Source organism: Cariama cristata, unplaced genomic scaffold (assembly GCF_000690535.1).
Source record: "Cariama cristata isolate BGI_N322 unplaced genomic scaffold, ASM69053v1 scaffold27636, whole genome shotgun sequence".
Lineage (NCBI taxonomy): Eukaryota > Metazoa > Chordata > Aves > Cariamiformes > Cariamidae > Cariama > Cariama cristata.
Genome location: NW_009622116.1, coordinates 1,437 through 13,758, shown reverse-complemented (window position 1 = coordinate 13,758; position 12,322 = coordinate 1,437). Strand labels below are relative to the sequence as shown.

Genomic DNA, 12,322 nt, shown 5'->3' with positions numbered 1-12,322 from the left:
ATTCCTGCTAATGTGATCTTCCCTGGTACCTGTGGAACAGAACCTTCCCACATAACCTCTTGAACATGGCTAAAGTTTCACCTGCAGATGTTCTGAGCAAAATAACATTTTTAGAATTAATTTGGAAAAGGTATTTTGTACTATTTCTGTGACTCTATGACTTTTAAAGATTAAAATAATTTTAACATTGTATGTAAAAAACAACCAACCAACCCCCAAAAAACAAACACTAAATGATGCTTTTGGAGAGGGAAACAAATATGAAGTATGTGTTATGTATTCTCAGCTGGAGCAAACTGAGTAATTGTGTTGAAATCAAAAGAGCTGTATTGATTTAAATCAGCTAAGGATATAACCTTGCCTTTGTAGTAAGTCTTACCCAAAACCCACTAAAGTAAAACAAAAGATTTCCAAGTGACTTTAGATCAGGGTACAATTTTGCTATTCCTATATAAAACATAGTGTGTATGTGTAGGATAAATAAGAAAAACTAAACCTAGCAGAGTGAGTCCTCTACATTTATCTTGACTAAGTCTTTATATTACTCTTTTAGGGATCCTTTAAAATCTATGCATTACCTGATGATCCCACTATTCCAGCTCCTCCTCGCCAGTTCCGTGAACTACCAGACAGTGGGCCTCAGGAGTGTATTGTGCGAATTTATATTGTTCGAGCTTTGCAGCTTCAACCCCAGGATAATAATGGGCTGGTGAGCTTTTTTGCTTTTGGCATGTCTGTGACCTAACTCTGCTATGGTATATTTTAAATAAAGTTAGTATTGATAACTATTTCTTAACAATATTTTTTTCTTATTTTAAATAGTGTGATCCTTATATAAAAATATCGCTAAGTAAAAAGGTAATTGAAGACAGAGATAATTATGTGCCTAATACTCTCAACCCAATTTTTGGCAGGTAACAAACTTTTTTGTATTTTCAATTTATTGTATTTTAGAATGTTTTCCTATTTTTTAAGATAAACCATTATTTGAAATATCCAATGCTCTATTCATAGTTATATACTGACAGTTAATTTTGAGTTGCATAAGGAATTTCTGTTCGAAATCATTGGACAACACAGGTGTTTGGCTACAGATTTTCTGTATCACATGGGTAAACTACACAAAGTCAAGCAATGTATATATCTTAAAACCGCCCTGTGTTATGCACACAAGAATAACAAAATATGCTTATAGAATATGGAAAAAGTTTTAACTCTGAAAAGTACTTGGATGTCACGATGAGTGATCAGGTTAACATGTATTGCCAGTACACTGGTCCTTCCTTCAAAAGCTAATGATATCTTTGAAATATAGGAATAGAAAAAAAATAATTAGGAATGGAGAGGTTACATCATCTTTATAATTACGAATGAAATTCTGGGTCTGGTTTGGTGTCCAGCATTACAGGAGGATTTTGATAAAAGATAGGAGAAGAGGACTAGATGGATTATAAAGAGTTTGGAAAGCATACTTTGCAATGACGTGCTACAGGATTTCAGTTGTTCAGATTATGCAGAGAGATAGACAGCAAAGGGACAATTACAGGTACAAAGTGCCTTCAAAATTCCAAGTTTTTCCAGAATGATTCTGGAAGTCAAGGTTAAGAAGTTAGACTAGAAATAAAACAAATAAACAAAAAAATGCAGAGAATAATTAACCATGGAATACTTTACCTCAAGCGTAATGGGTTCAGCATTTTTTAAACCATGAGGCTGCATATGTTGAAAGTAAATTCAGAGGATTAATTTGAGAAAACTCTACAGTCTGTTTTGTGTAGGACAGCTAGGTGACAGAATAATCCCTTCTAGTCATAAAATATTCACCATATTCTTTAAGGCTCCAACTGTGTTTGTATTGTGATTAAAAAAAAATATAAATAAAAAATTTCTAATCATACAGAAACTATGGATTGAACAACTATCCTTTTTAGCGAGTGGCTGGCAGAGCCACACTAGTTTCTTTCTCAGTCCCAATTCAAGCTGCTGCCCAGCAAACATCTAAATATTACATTGTGCAGAAAGGAAGGATGTAATATCCACATGAGTACAAATGGAATTATTAGTAAGTGCAAATAGAAACGGGAGCATGAGTGGTAACTACTGCTACATTTATCAGCATTGGAACCATCCCTTTAATATCTTGTAAAGGCTATTCAAAAATAAATTAAAAAGTGGGGGGGTTATTTTTTTTAAGTTTAAAAATAAAATGTATTGCTCAAAAAAAAATAGCATTAACTGGAAATTCTGATGTTTAGAATGTATGAACTCAGCTGCTTCTTGCCTCAAGAAAAGGATCTGAAAATTTCAGTCTATGACTACGACACATTGACTCGCGATGAAAAAGTGGGTGAAACCATAATTGATCTTGAGAACAGATTCCTTTCTCGTTATGGATCTCACTGTGGCATCCCACAGCAGTACTGGATGTAAGTAATTTTGTCTATTGAAAATTTTTATATGTAAGATCTAGTACCCAGTCTCTGTAAAGAATCTGTGCTTCCTTCATCTTAATTATATGATTAAAGAACAATGGTATAGGTGCTCATGGGTGTTTGTTGTGCTCACTCTATCATCTGAATTCCAAGTTAAGCTGCAAAGTCTTCAGAAGAGCCTTGACTGAAAACCATGATGCCAAATATTTTAATATTCTCTTTATATGGTAATGTGTGTTAATTCTGTCCAGAAAGCACACACCTAACAGAATTTTCTGACCTATTCATGGAAATAAATATGAAAGCATCTGTTAGCATAAATGATTTTGCTATGTAAAGAAAAAAGCATTCTGTCTTGAAAGGTAATTCCAATGAGCTGGTACAAAATTATGTCACTGTATCAAACTCAAGTGGCTTCAATTTAGGCAGTTACAGTGCTGCCCTTTCTGAATTAGTTTAATAAATACATTTTACATGATGTGTAAATGCCATGAATGGTAAATAATTTTAGGATGTTTTTCTGTTGCTTTCCTAAAAGTTCAGGTGTGAATATCTGGCGTGATCAACTAAAACCAACCCAGTTATTGCAAAATGTAGCCAGGTTTAAAGGCTATGCTCCTCCTGTCCTCTCTGAGAATGGTAGAAAGATTAACTACGGGGGACAAGACTATACTTTGGAGGAAGCTGGTGAGCTTCTTCACTTATTTTATATTTCTGTCTTAAATTCATATTGATACAAATATAAAACTTCTCAGTTATTTATGAAAAATTAGAAAAAAATCTTTTCTTTTTTTTTAATGTTGAGCACAGTTTTCTGCTCAATTTTAAGTACCTGGTTTTAAATTGTTAAAAAAGTTCAAATGCAAATTCTGGTTCATGAGCCCTGTTCTTTTTCCATTTCTTTTATTTCAGAAGCTAACAAAATCTTGCATCAGCATCTTGGTCCAGGCGAAGAGCGGCTAGCCCTTCATATCCTCAGAACCCAGGGTTTGGTACCTGAACATGTGGAGACAAGGACCTTGTATAGCACCTTCCAGCCCAACATCTCCCAGGTACTATGAACCAGTTTACTTCTGGTTTCTTGAATACAGTTTTTTTTTTTCCTGCATTTGTATCATGTTGCCAATAGCATGGTATCACTTGGGGGAAGAGGGCTACAAATTAATATTACTTGGCTGAGAAACTAAAGCAGGTCAGTCTAGAAACGTAACACAATGCAACTATGTTCGGCCATTAAGACCCCCAAATGACACCTTAAACACTGACAAGAGTGGAAATTGGGAAAGATTTATTTATTACTTTGTTACTGAAACAAACTGGAATATGTGTTTAATACCTCACCAACGATAAAGGAGACAGCCTGGCTCAAGATCTTCCTAGCTATATTGAACAAATGAGACCAAACTTGTCATTTCTCTACAAGCTCCAGAGGTGCTAGTTTAAACACGAAGTCTTATATTGAACCTCTCTGTTAGAGAGGAACAAAGGCTAACATTTCTTTTCTAGCATTTACTAACTCACCAGTGGCTGTTTTTTTAAAGAAAGTTTCTGCAGCAACCAGAAAACTTATCTGCAAAAATAAAGGGGCTTGCGTTTGAAATAGAGTATAAAATCTGCAGTGGTTGCCTTACTTCAGAGTCTAGCTAAGGGGACTGATTATCTACATGGGGTAGGCCACCAGCTGCAAACTATCAGCCACATGTGTGACACAGTACTTAATACCACCTCTGAGAGAACAGAAACTTGGACTTAGAGAATGAGAACTATTTAGGCACCTAACTTGCATGGAATACACTAGGGATTAACGTCCCCTACCCTCTTCTAAACTCTTGGCATTGTTCGTTTGAAGCAGCTTACATAACATGAGGGATTGGTCTTTGCTCCTATCTGAGGTTTGCAGAAGTTCTGACATTGGTAACACAAGTGAGCTCTGCTCTGTGGCTAAAATTAGTACTAAGCATTTCAGTAAGCAGTTCCATCAAATTACCATGACAAACCCGTACACAATAATCTCTCATCCATCTTCTCCACTCCTACAGGGAAAGCTCCAGATGTGGGTTGATGTTTTTCCCAAAAGCTTAGGACCACCAGGCCCTCCCTTTAACATCACTCCCCGAAAAGCCAAGAAGTGAGTATCCATATATACTACACACCATCTAGCAGCCCTGACAAAGGCAATTCAATTATCTTTCCCCAAACATCTTCTCTCTTAGGTACATCTTGCGGGTGATTGTCTGGAACACCAAAGATGTCCTTCTGGATGAAAAGAGCATCACAGGGGAAGAAATGAGTGACATTTATGTGAAGGGGTAGGAGCACCCTGTCATGTAATGCTTACAAATGAATGATGCGCAGAATGTCCTGGGAATGTCTAGACCATGGGTTCCAAAGATGATTTGGTTCAGCCAAGTCAATGCATGCTACAGCCTCTGAAATAGTGCTAACCTCAGAGAAGTACAGAAGTATTATGACATAAAGCGTGACTAAGTTAATGTGCAGTGAAAGATCCCAGAAGTTCATCTCTTGAGATGGGAAGAAACTGAAAAGATAGCGAGTTAGCTCTGGTGCTGCATAACCTGGATTCTTACTTTTTTACATTTCCTAGTCTTAATGTAAAAAATTCAATAGAAATCAGAGAAATGTACTATTAGGCTATTGGATCTAATTTCTCCCTAAAAAAGAAACAAAAAAACCCCGCCAGCAACTCACCACTGATACAGTACTGGTCATAGCAGATCAGAAATTCAGTTCAGATGTTCCTATTTACAGTGCCAAACTGGAACCAAACTGAGAAAAGGCGTGAAAGACTCTCCAGCCCTCTGTGAGCAGCTCTTACGGCTTGTTTGTGACCACTTAATGACATGGTTACAGTACAAGCAAGCACCAGTGCAGTCCCACTGCAAACTCCAGACACATCTCTCTCTATTTTCAGATGGATGCCTGGTAATGAAGAAAATAAGCAGAAAACTGATGTTCACTACCGATCGTTGGATGGTGAAGGGAACTTTAACTGGAGATTTATTTTTCCTTTTGACTATCTCCCAGCAGAGCAACTCTGTGTAGTTTCCAAAAAGGTTAAGTATTTCTAAAGATTTCAATACTTAGAATTTGGATTGTAATTAGTCTGATAATTTTGTACCTGCATATTGAAAGAGACAGTTTGGCTCAGTTCTGCATACTTTTCTCAAACTGCTATTGTGAACAGATACAGTTTTGCCTTTGAGCCAGGAACACCACACTGGCAACAGCAGCGGTCTCCTCTTAGCAAGGGCAAGATTAGATCCTGAATAGTTCCCCCAACCCCAGAATTCACAAGTACTAACAGATCACAGCTTTGAATTTTCATAAGTAATTTTAAAAAGGTGCTTGGGTTTGTTTGTGTTTTTTTTAATTTTAGGAACATTTTTGGAATCTTGACAAGACAGAATTCAGAATCCCACCCAAACTCATCGTTCAAATATGGGATAATGACAAGTTCTCCTTGGATGACTATCTGGGTAAGACTTCTAAGAAAATAATTAGTCTCAAAGTAAGAGATAAAACCAAACAATTTCAAATTATTGCATAAGAATTATATTTTCGAAGTGAGCCACGGAGCAAGCAAATACACTCCTGCTTTCCCACAGAGTACAGGGTTACTTGTGCTCATGAATATATGAGTGAATATTCACTCAGTAAAGGCCTACTTGCAGGTAAACCAAGATACTTTTCATTCAGGTAAGCCCTATTACAAAGTGCATGAAATGATAATATGCATGAAAACTTCCTTCGCTTCTTTCTTTAAGTAAAATTACTTAAAATAAGAGTACTTCAATTCTAAGTAAGAGTATTGACATAAGGCTGTAATTTAGGTTAAGCAATCTACTTCACACCGTTATTAATTCTGTAGAGATATTGCTCTGCAGAAGATTCTCTGCCCAGTATTAAGACAACTCCAAAGTCTTTAGCTTACATGCAAACTATATAGGCCTTAAAATCTGAAAACAAATAATTGATTCATAACCATCATTCAAGTTAGCTAAACCATGCATTTAACTACCAGAAATTAAATTAGTATTATATTGCAGTATTTGGTTATCTTCTGTTTAAGGGTGTAGGGGAAAAAAGCCCTTTATTAAAAATCATGTGAACTTGCATTAAAAAACCACCAGCACTTCCAACACCAGCAAGATTGGCTTAAGCACAGCCTGACGTGGCGGCCCACTTCCCTGCCTCACAACATCCTCAAACAAGAATGTAACATGAATGCTGATTGTTTTTCCTGTATAACATGTTTAGAGATAGGAAAGGTTCAGGTTGAACCACTATGCAGTATGGTTGGTTGTGTTAGGCAATGTTTATTTTTTTTATCCATCTCCTAGGCTTTGTAGAGCTTGATTTACATAAAACAATAATTCCAGCAAAAGTTCCAGAGAAGTGCAATATAGATATGATTCCAGAATACAAGGCAGACAGTTCCCAGAAGGTTCCCAGGACCGCCTCTCTCTTTGAACAGAAATCCATGAAAGGATGGTGGCCATGTTATGTTGAAAAGGATGGGTCCCGTATTTTAGCGGTATGATTATTACTTCTTTTAAAAGTACTTAAAATGTGCTCACCTTGCTTTTCAAATTATAAAGAAAGACTGTAAAGAGCCCCTGCTTAGCTGTTAGCTTTCAGTGGATAGACAGAGGGGAGTAAATAGAACATTCCATGCACAAGTTCAGGAATTTTGCTCCATCAATAATTTTTTATTTTAAAGTATGAGTTTAATGATTAAATTTATTTATTTTGGTTTTATCCCTGTTTAACTTGAAAGACTGTGACACCAGGCTGAGTCACGTTATCTCACCAAAGCAGCCAATAAAGTTATTGTGTGAATTAATTTATCACATTATTGCTTAGGAGAAACACAAGGCATCCTAAATGCATTAAAGAATTATGAAAAAAGTTTATATCCAAAGCATTTTTGTACACAGCAAATATAATTTATACTCAGACTAGCTTCATGATTATGAGGGCAATCAGAAGACCTAAAGCATTCTAACCTGTTCTGTGAAGAATATAAATGCATATTTATCACTTGCTAGAATATTAAGTCTTTCAAGTGCGTCTGCTTCTTCTTTCTAATGTTTTTGCCTTTAAACTTTATTACTGGAATTTAATAAATGAGGAAAAATATTCAGAAAAATCTATCAGCTGCAGCAGTATAAAAAATGAGATGCTCAGTCATTCAGAAAAGGTGCAGTCCTTGGGTTGTTCTTGAAAAAAAGAGAAGAATTGTTTTTGTTTTGCTAAATTGGAAAAAAACCAAAGTATAGCCTGAAACAGAACTACAAATGAATTAGCAGAACCATTTTATGTACTGTGATTTTTATTTTTTTCCTATTTTTCATTCTCTGATACTGTGTTGTGACACTGTCATAGTGCAGAAATAAGTATATTTTGAGAAGGAAATAGAAAACACACAGATGCGCACCATGAGCTGATCCCAAACTCTGCTGTCTAAGTACCAAACAAGCACTGTGACTGCTATTTCAATCAGATGCTTGTCTCACACCACATGTTTTCTGAAGGGTAAAGTTGAAATGACATTGGAAGTCGTCAATGAAAAAGAAGCTGAGGAAAGACCAGCTGGTAAAGGAAGAGATGAACCAAACATGAATCCCAAACTAGATCTACCAAAGTAAGATATTTCTCTCTCACTAGCTTAAGAAATATGTAACATTTAGCTACTGTGATGTTCTTGACAAAATCTGCATGCAGTAAAGGATCTGCTGTACATCAATTATCCTTCGCAAAACTTCATTTATAAAAGCCAGTCTTTCCTTCTGCAAGCATTAGAATAAAATGCCAGGTGGTTTCAGTATTAATGGCACACATTTACTGAAACTACTATCTTACGGCACAGCACAAAACTATCTGTGTTTTCTTCAGCCTTCAAACTAGAGTGTTTTAATGTGTTATACTTTCACACTTAAGTATTCCATGTTTTTACAGTATGAGTAATATTAGTTTCTTTCAAAATGCAGCCGACCAGATACTTCCTTCCTTTGGTTTACAAATCCCTGCAAGACAATGAAGTTTATTGTGTGGCGCAGATTTAAATGGCTCTTTATAGGCCTTATCATCTTGCTGATTTTACTCCTGTTTGTAGCAGTACTCCTCTATTCATTGCCGGTAAGAATTTTAAATGTTACTGTTCTTCAGCTGTGGTATGAAGCTAGCTTATGAGAGTCATCAACAGGACACACTCCTTACTCAGACAAGAGATTCTATCAACTCAGTTTTAGCAGGGACATGGGGATTATATCCATATAGCTATAAACAATTTCAACTCATTTTTATTGAGAAACAAAATTTATGTCAAAACTAACCTATTAACTAAAGATGGAGCAAACAAGTGCTTTAGAAGCGTTAATAACCTACACAATTAAAAATAGTTAACAGATGGTCTAGAGTCTGGATTTTAGTCTAATCTGAAATATCTTACTAATTTTTATTGTATTTTAACTGAAATTACCATACCCTGAATACATTGATCCATTTTAATATCTTAAATATCTTTTACAAACACTGAAGTATTTTGTGTACATCTTTTTATCTCTATTGTTTCTTCCCTCCTCCCCCAACAGAACTATTTGTCAATGAAGATCGTGCAACCAATTTAAAGAAGAGTTTTTTACCTCATCTTTTGAAATAGTAAGGAGGTTTCACCTCAGGCTGTGGACCAAATTCAGCAAGGCTCTCGATCCTTTTCATCTGCTAGTATTTGGAACTGTAAAATGGATGAGTAAGAATTTAACCAGGGTTAGCCAAGGTTCAGGAGGTCACGACAAGTGTTTTTAAAAACCAAAAGATAAACCCCCTCATGTTTCATGTACATTTTTTTACTTCAGTAGTATCTACACATGGTAAAGTTCTGACTTCCTTGCTTTTAAACTAGATTTTTCATAAAATCACTCAGGAGGCTGCCTGCTATTTCTATCTCTTATTTTTCTAATGATTACTTCCTTTCCAGAATTCCTTTCTATTGGGCACACTTTGAAACTCTGCATTTTAACTTAATGAAAAACAAGCACTACTTATAATTATATATACCAAAGAAACCTCACAGTGCAATCAAAGAAGGGACAGACATTGTTTCTATAAAAGTTTTCAGCATCATGCTGCTTAAAATTCTTAGTTACTGCACTGTAGACTTAACAACGCTATATGTGTATCTTGACAACAACTGCATATGCATAGAAATAAATAATATACTGTTTACTTAGTATAATTTACAAATGTTTAAATAAACTTATCCACAAGTAAAATGCAAGTTTCCAGTTTTCTCTATCTATTGCAAAACTACAATGCATTAGTTATTGTATAGTGTCTATCAGAGGATGTAATGCCAAAAATCTGCAGTTTAAGGTATTTTACTGTTATCTTTACGGTGAAGAATAAGGAGATACTTCAGCACAAAGTTCTAATGAATTTCTTCATTAATTAGGAAATTAATAAAGAAAGGAAATTTGTTGAATAGCTTCACTATACTCGCTTGTATTTAGAGATGATCTTGAATCAAAATATAAGAGGATGCACAATCCAGATTCAACCCTTGTTTGAAATCTGATCTGCACATGGGAAGTATTTAATTTGGCCTCCGTTTCCTCTCCCTAGGCACAGTAAAATATAATCTACACTAAAAATCAGGTGGTAGTCTGGGATTCCACCTCACTTTTATAGAAGGCCAAAGCAGAAGCATCTCTCAGAACATTCTCTGGTGCTTGAAATGTAGGAAATTTGCAGCAGAACCTGAAATCAGTATTTTGCATGACTGTCACACTCTTGACTGGATAAAGACTTCAGCTGTCTTTAGAAAGATGACAAAAATAACTGCAAGAATTAATTAGTCTTGAAAAAAAAAAAATCTCTGTCACTGTATTTAGTGGCACACTTAACGCTTTCTTACAACACAGCACTGTAAAATAAGCATGCATTTGTCAGGCAAAATAAGTAAATTATACTGACTTAATTCTGTTGAACAAGCTAGAGCGAAGGTATTACGTGAAATAATTTCCAGAATGTGAAGTCTCATTGGCTAGAGTGGAGCAAGCAACAGTCATCCTGTCAAAAATATAACAATGCCCGTATTTTTTGGTTAAGAAACTCTCGAGCATCTTGACCTATGAACAAGAGCTCAGAGCTGGAACTAATCACCATCCAGATTGTCCCTTCACTAATGACAAAATAGCACTCCAGAAATACCTGGCAATTTGCATGAGCTAATGTTTGATCATCCACTATTACAATCTGTCTCAATCAACACTCTAAATCTGACAGTAAAAAAATCACAGCAGCCTTATTTTCATTGTAAGACCAGAAAATGTGTTGCTTGTAAGGGCTGTAATTAGAAAACATTTAACTTGAAAGAGCATTCCCCAGAAAACAATTATGAAATGGAGCAGAGATCTGAGCAAGCCTGTTCACCTAGCAACTGAAGAGTGGCAGGTACTGCCCTTCTGAGTTGAGTTCACCCTCTTCCAGATGCCTTTTTGTCCAAGCATGCATAGGCTTGATAGTTTCACTACAATTAGGCAATGCTATTAAAAACATAACTGAAAAGTCTGAGAAGCCAGCCTGTCTCCCAGCCTACTCCAGTAACAAACAAAAGAAAACACACAGTCACAAGAAAGAAAATGTGATCATTAATATTACATACAATGCTAGTCAAATCTGTAATCCCTGGTGTAGCTGCTGTGCATGACTCCAACATACAATAGCTTTTTGCCTAGTTCAAACAGGTAGCAATGTAGGGAACAACTTTATGCTGCTGATGTTCTGCACGGACTACTGGGATGTTCACTTTGGCCAGGACAGCTCTGTACCACTCCAGTTGCCAGCACCTGAGGCAAACATCCTTTGAGGCCACAGAAGAAAGGGCAGCAGGTAGATGTGCCTGGTATCACTCCTTATAACAGGAGATTACTTAACCCCAGGAATTCCTCCTTCTGTGAGTTCGCTTTGCCCAAATTGGTAAGCTGACCTGTGAGCTGATGGGGCCAGTTCAGCTGCACTCCTGTCACTAAGTCCCCAGTATACAGACTCTGCGCTTCACAGAAAAGATTACCTGGGTCTAAAATGACTTCTCTGTTCTGGGGAAAGAAAATGTTTGATGAGGCTACCTTCTCTGCACCTGTGTGTGATTCAAACATGAGATGCTAGCCAGCTGGAACAGCAAGGGAAAGGCTAACACTGAACAGAAAGTGCTTTTAACAAAAAATGGCTAAGTAACAGCAGTATGTCCCTTGCCAGTAGTATGTCACTGTCCCTCTGTCTCTGACATCATGTATGTTCAAACAACAGCAGCTGCATTCTTTGATATACTCAGGTATCGAAGCAGCGTGTGACTTCCTATCAGTTGCTTGCTGTAGTCACCCCAAACCCTGACTACTGAAATGGGCTGTAAGGAGGTTAACAGCTACGGTCATGTACTTTACAACTAGACACATTGTACAAAAAAGAATCATCACGTAGCTCGAAGAAAAATTTGCACCTAAACCAGCTCAGTGTAAAATAGAGGCAGTAAACTCATCACCTACAAGCTGTTCTTGCATTTCTTTGAACAACCACAAGATGACATCCCAAGTCTCATGTGTTCACAAAGTCCTTCCAGTACTTGTTTTATTCCTATCCTAAATACATCTCACATATGGAGATGAACAACAAGATGTATTTAATAGACAAGGGAAAACACAGTCCCATCAAAGTCCATTCCTTCTAAGTGTATTAGGAAGGCACAGCTGTAAAAGCCTTTGGGACCTGCCCATTATATACAAACAGAAAGCGAGTGCAAGTCGGGTCCCCACTGACTTCAATGCTGTTGTGTAAGTAGGATTTCCACTCCATGCCGCTAGATGCCTAAG

General features: G+C 36.6%; 1 protein-coding gene across 1 annotated transcript in view; it reads left to right on the top strand.

Annotated features, from left to right (window-relative positions):
* MYOF (myoferlin) overlaps positions 1-9,082 on the top strand; it is a 71,415-nt gene extending 62,333 nt beyond the window's left edge. The window contains exons 42-54 of the mRNA XM_009702230.1: positions 554-709; positions 823-914; positions 2,256-2,426; positions 2,971-3,119; positions 3,345-3,484; positions 4,472-4,560; positions 4,646-4,741; positions 5,365-5,506; positions 5,830-5,929; positions 6,794-6,987; positions 7,988-8,097; positions 8,444-8,591; positions 9,047-9,082. Of these exons, the coding sequence (XP_009700532.1) occupies positions 554-709; positions 823-914; positions 2,256-2,426; positions 2,971-3,119; positions 3,345-3,484; positions 4,472-4,560; positions 4,646-4,741; positions 5,365-5,506; positions 5,830-5,929; positions 6,794-6,987; positions 7,988-8,097; positions 8,444-8,591; positions 9,047-9,082 (1,623 nt within the window). The remainder of the gene's footprint in view (positions 1-553; positions 710-822; positions 915-2,255; positions 2,427-2,970; positions 3,120-3,344; positions 3,485-4,471; positions 4,561-4,645; positions 4,742-5,364; positions 5,507-5,829; positions 5,930-6,793; positions 6,988-7,987; positions 8,098-8,443; positions 8,592-9,046) is intronic.
* The last annotated feature ends 3,240 nt before the right edge of the window (positions 9,083-12,322 follow it).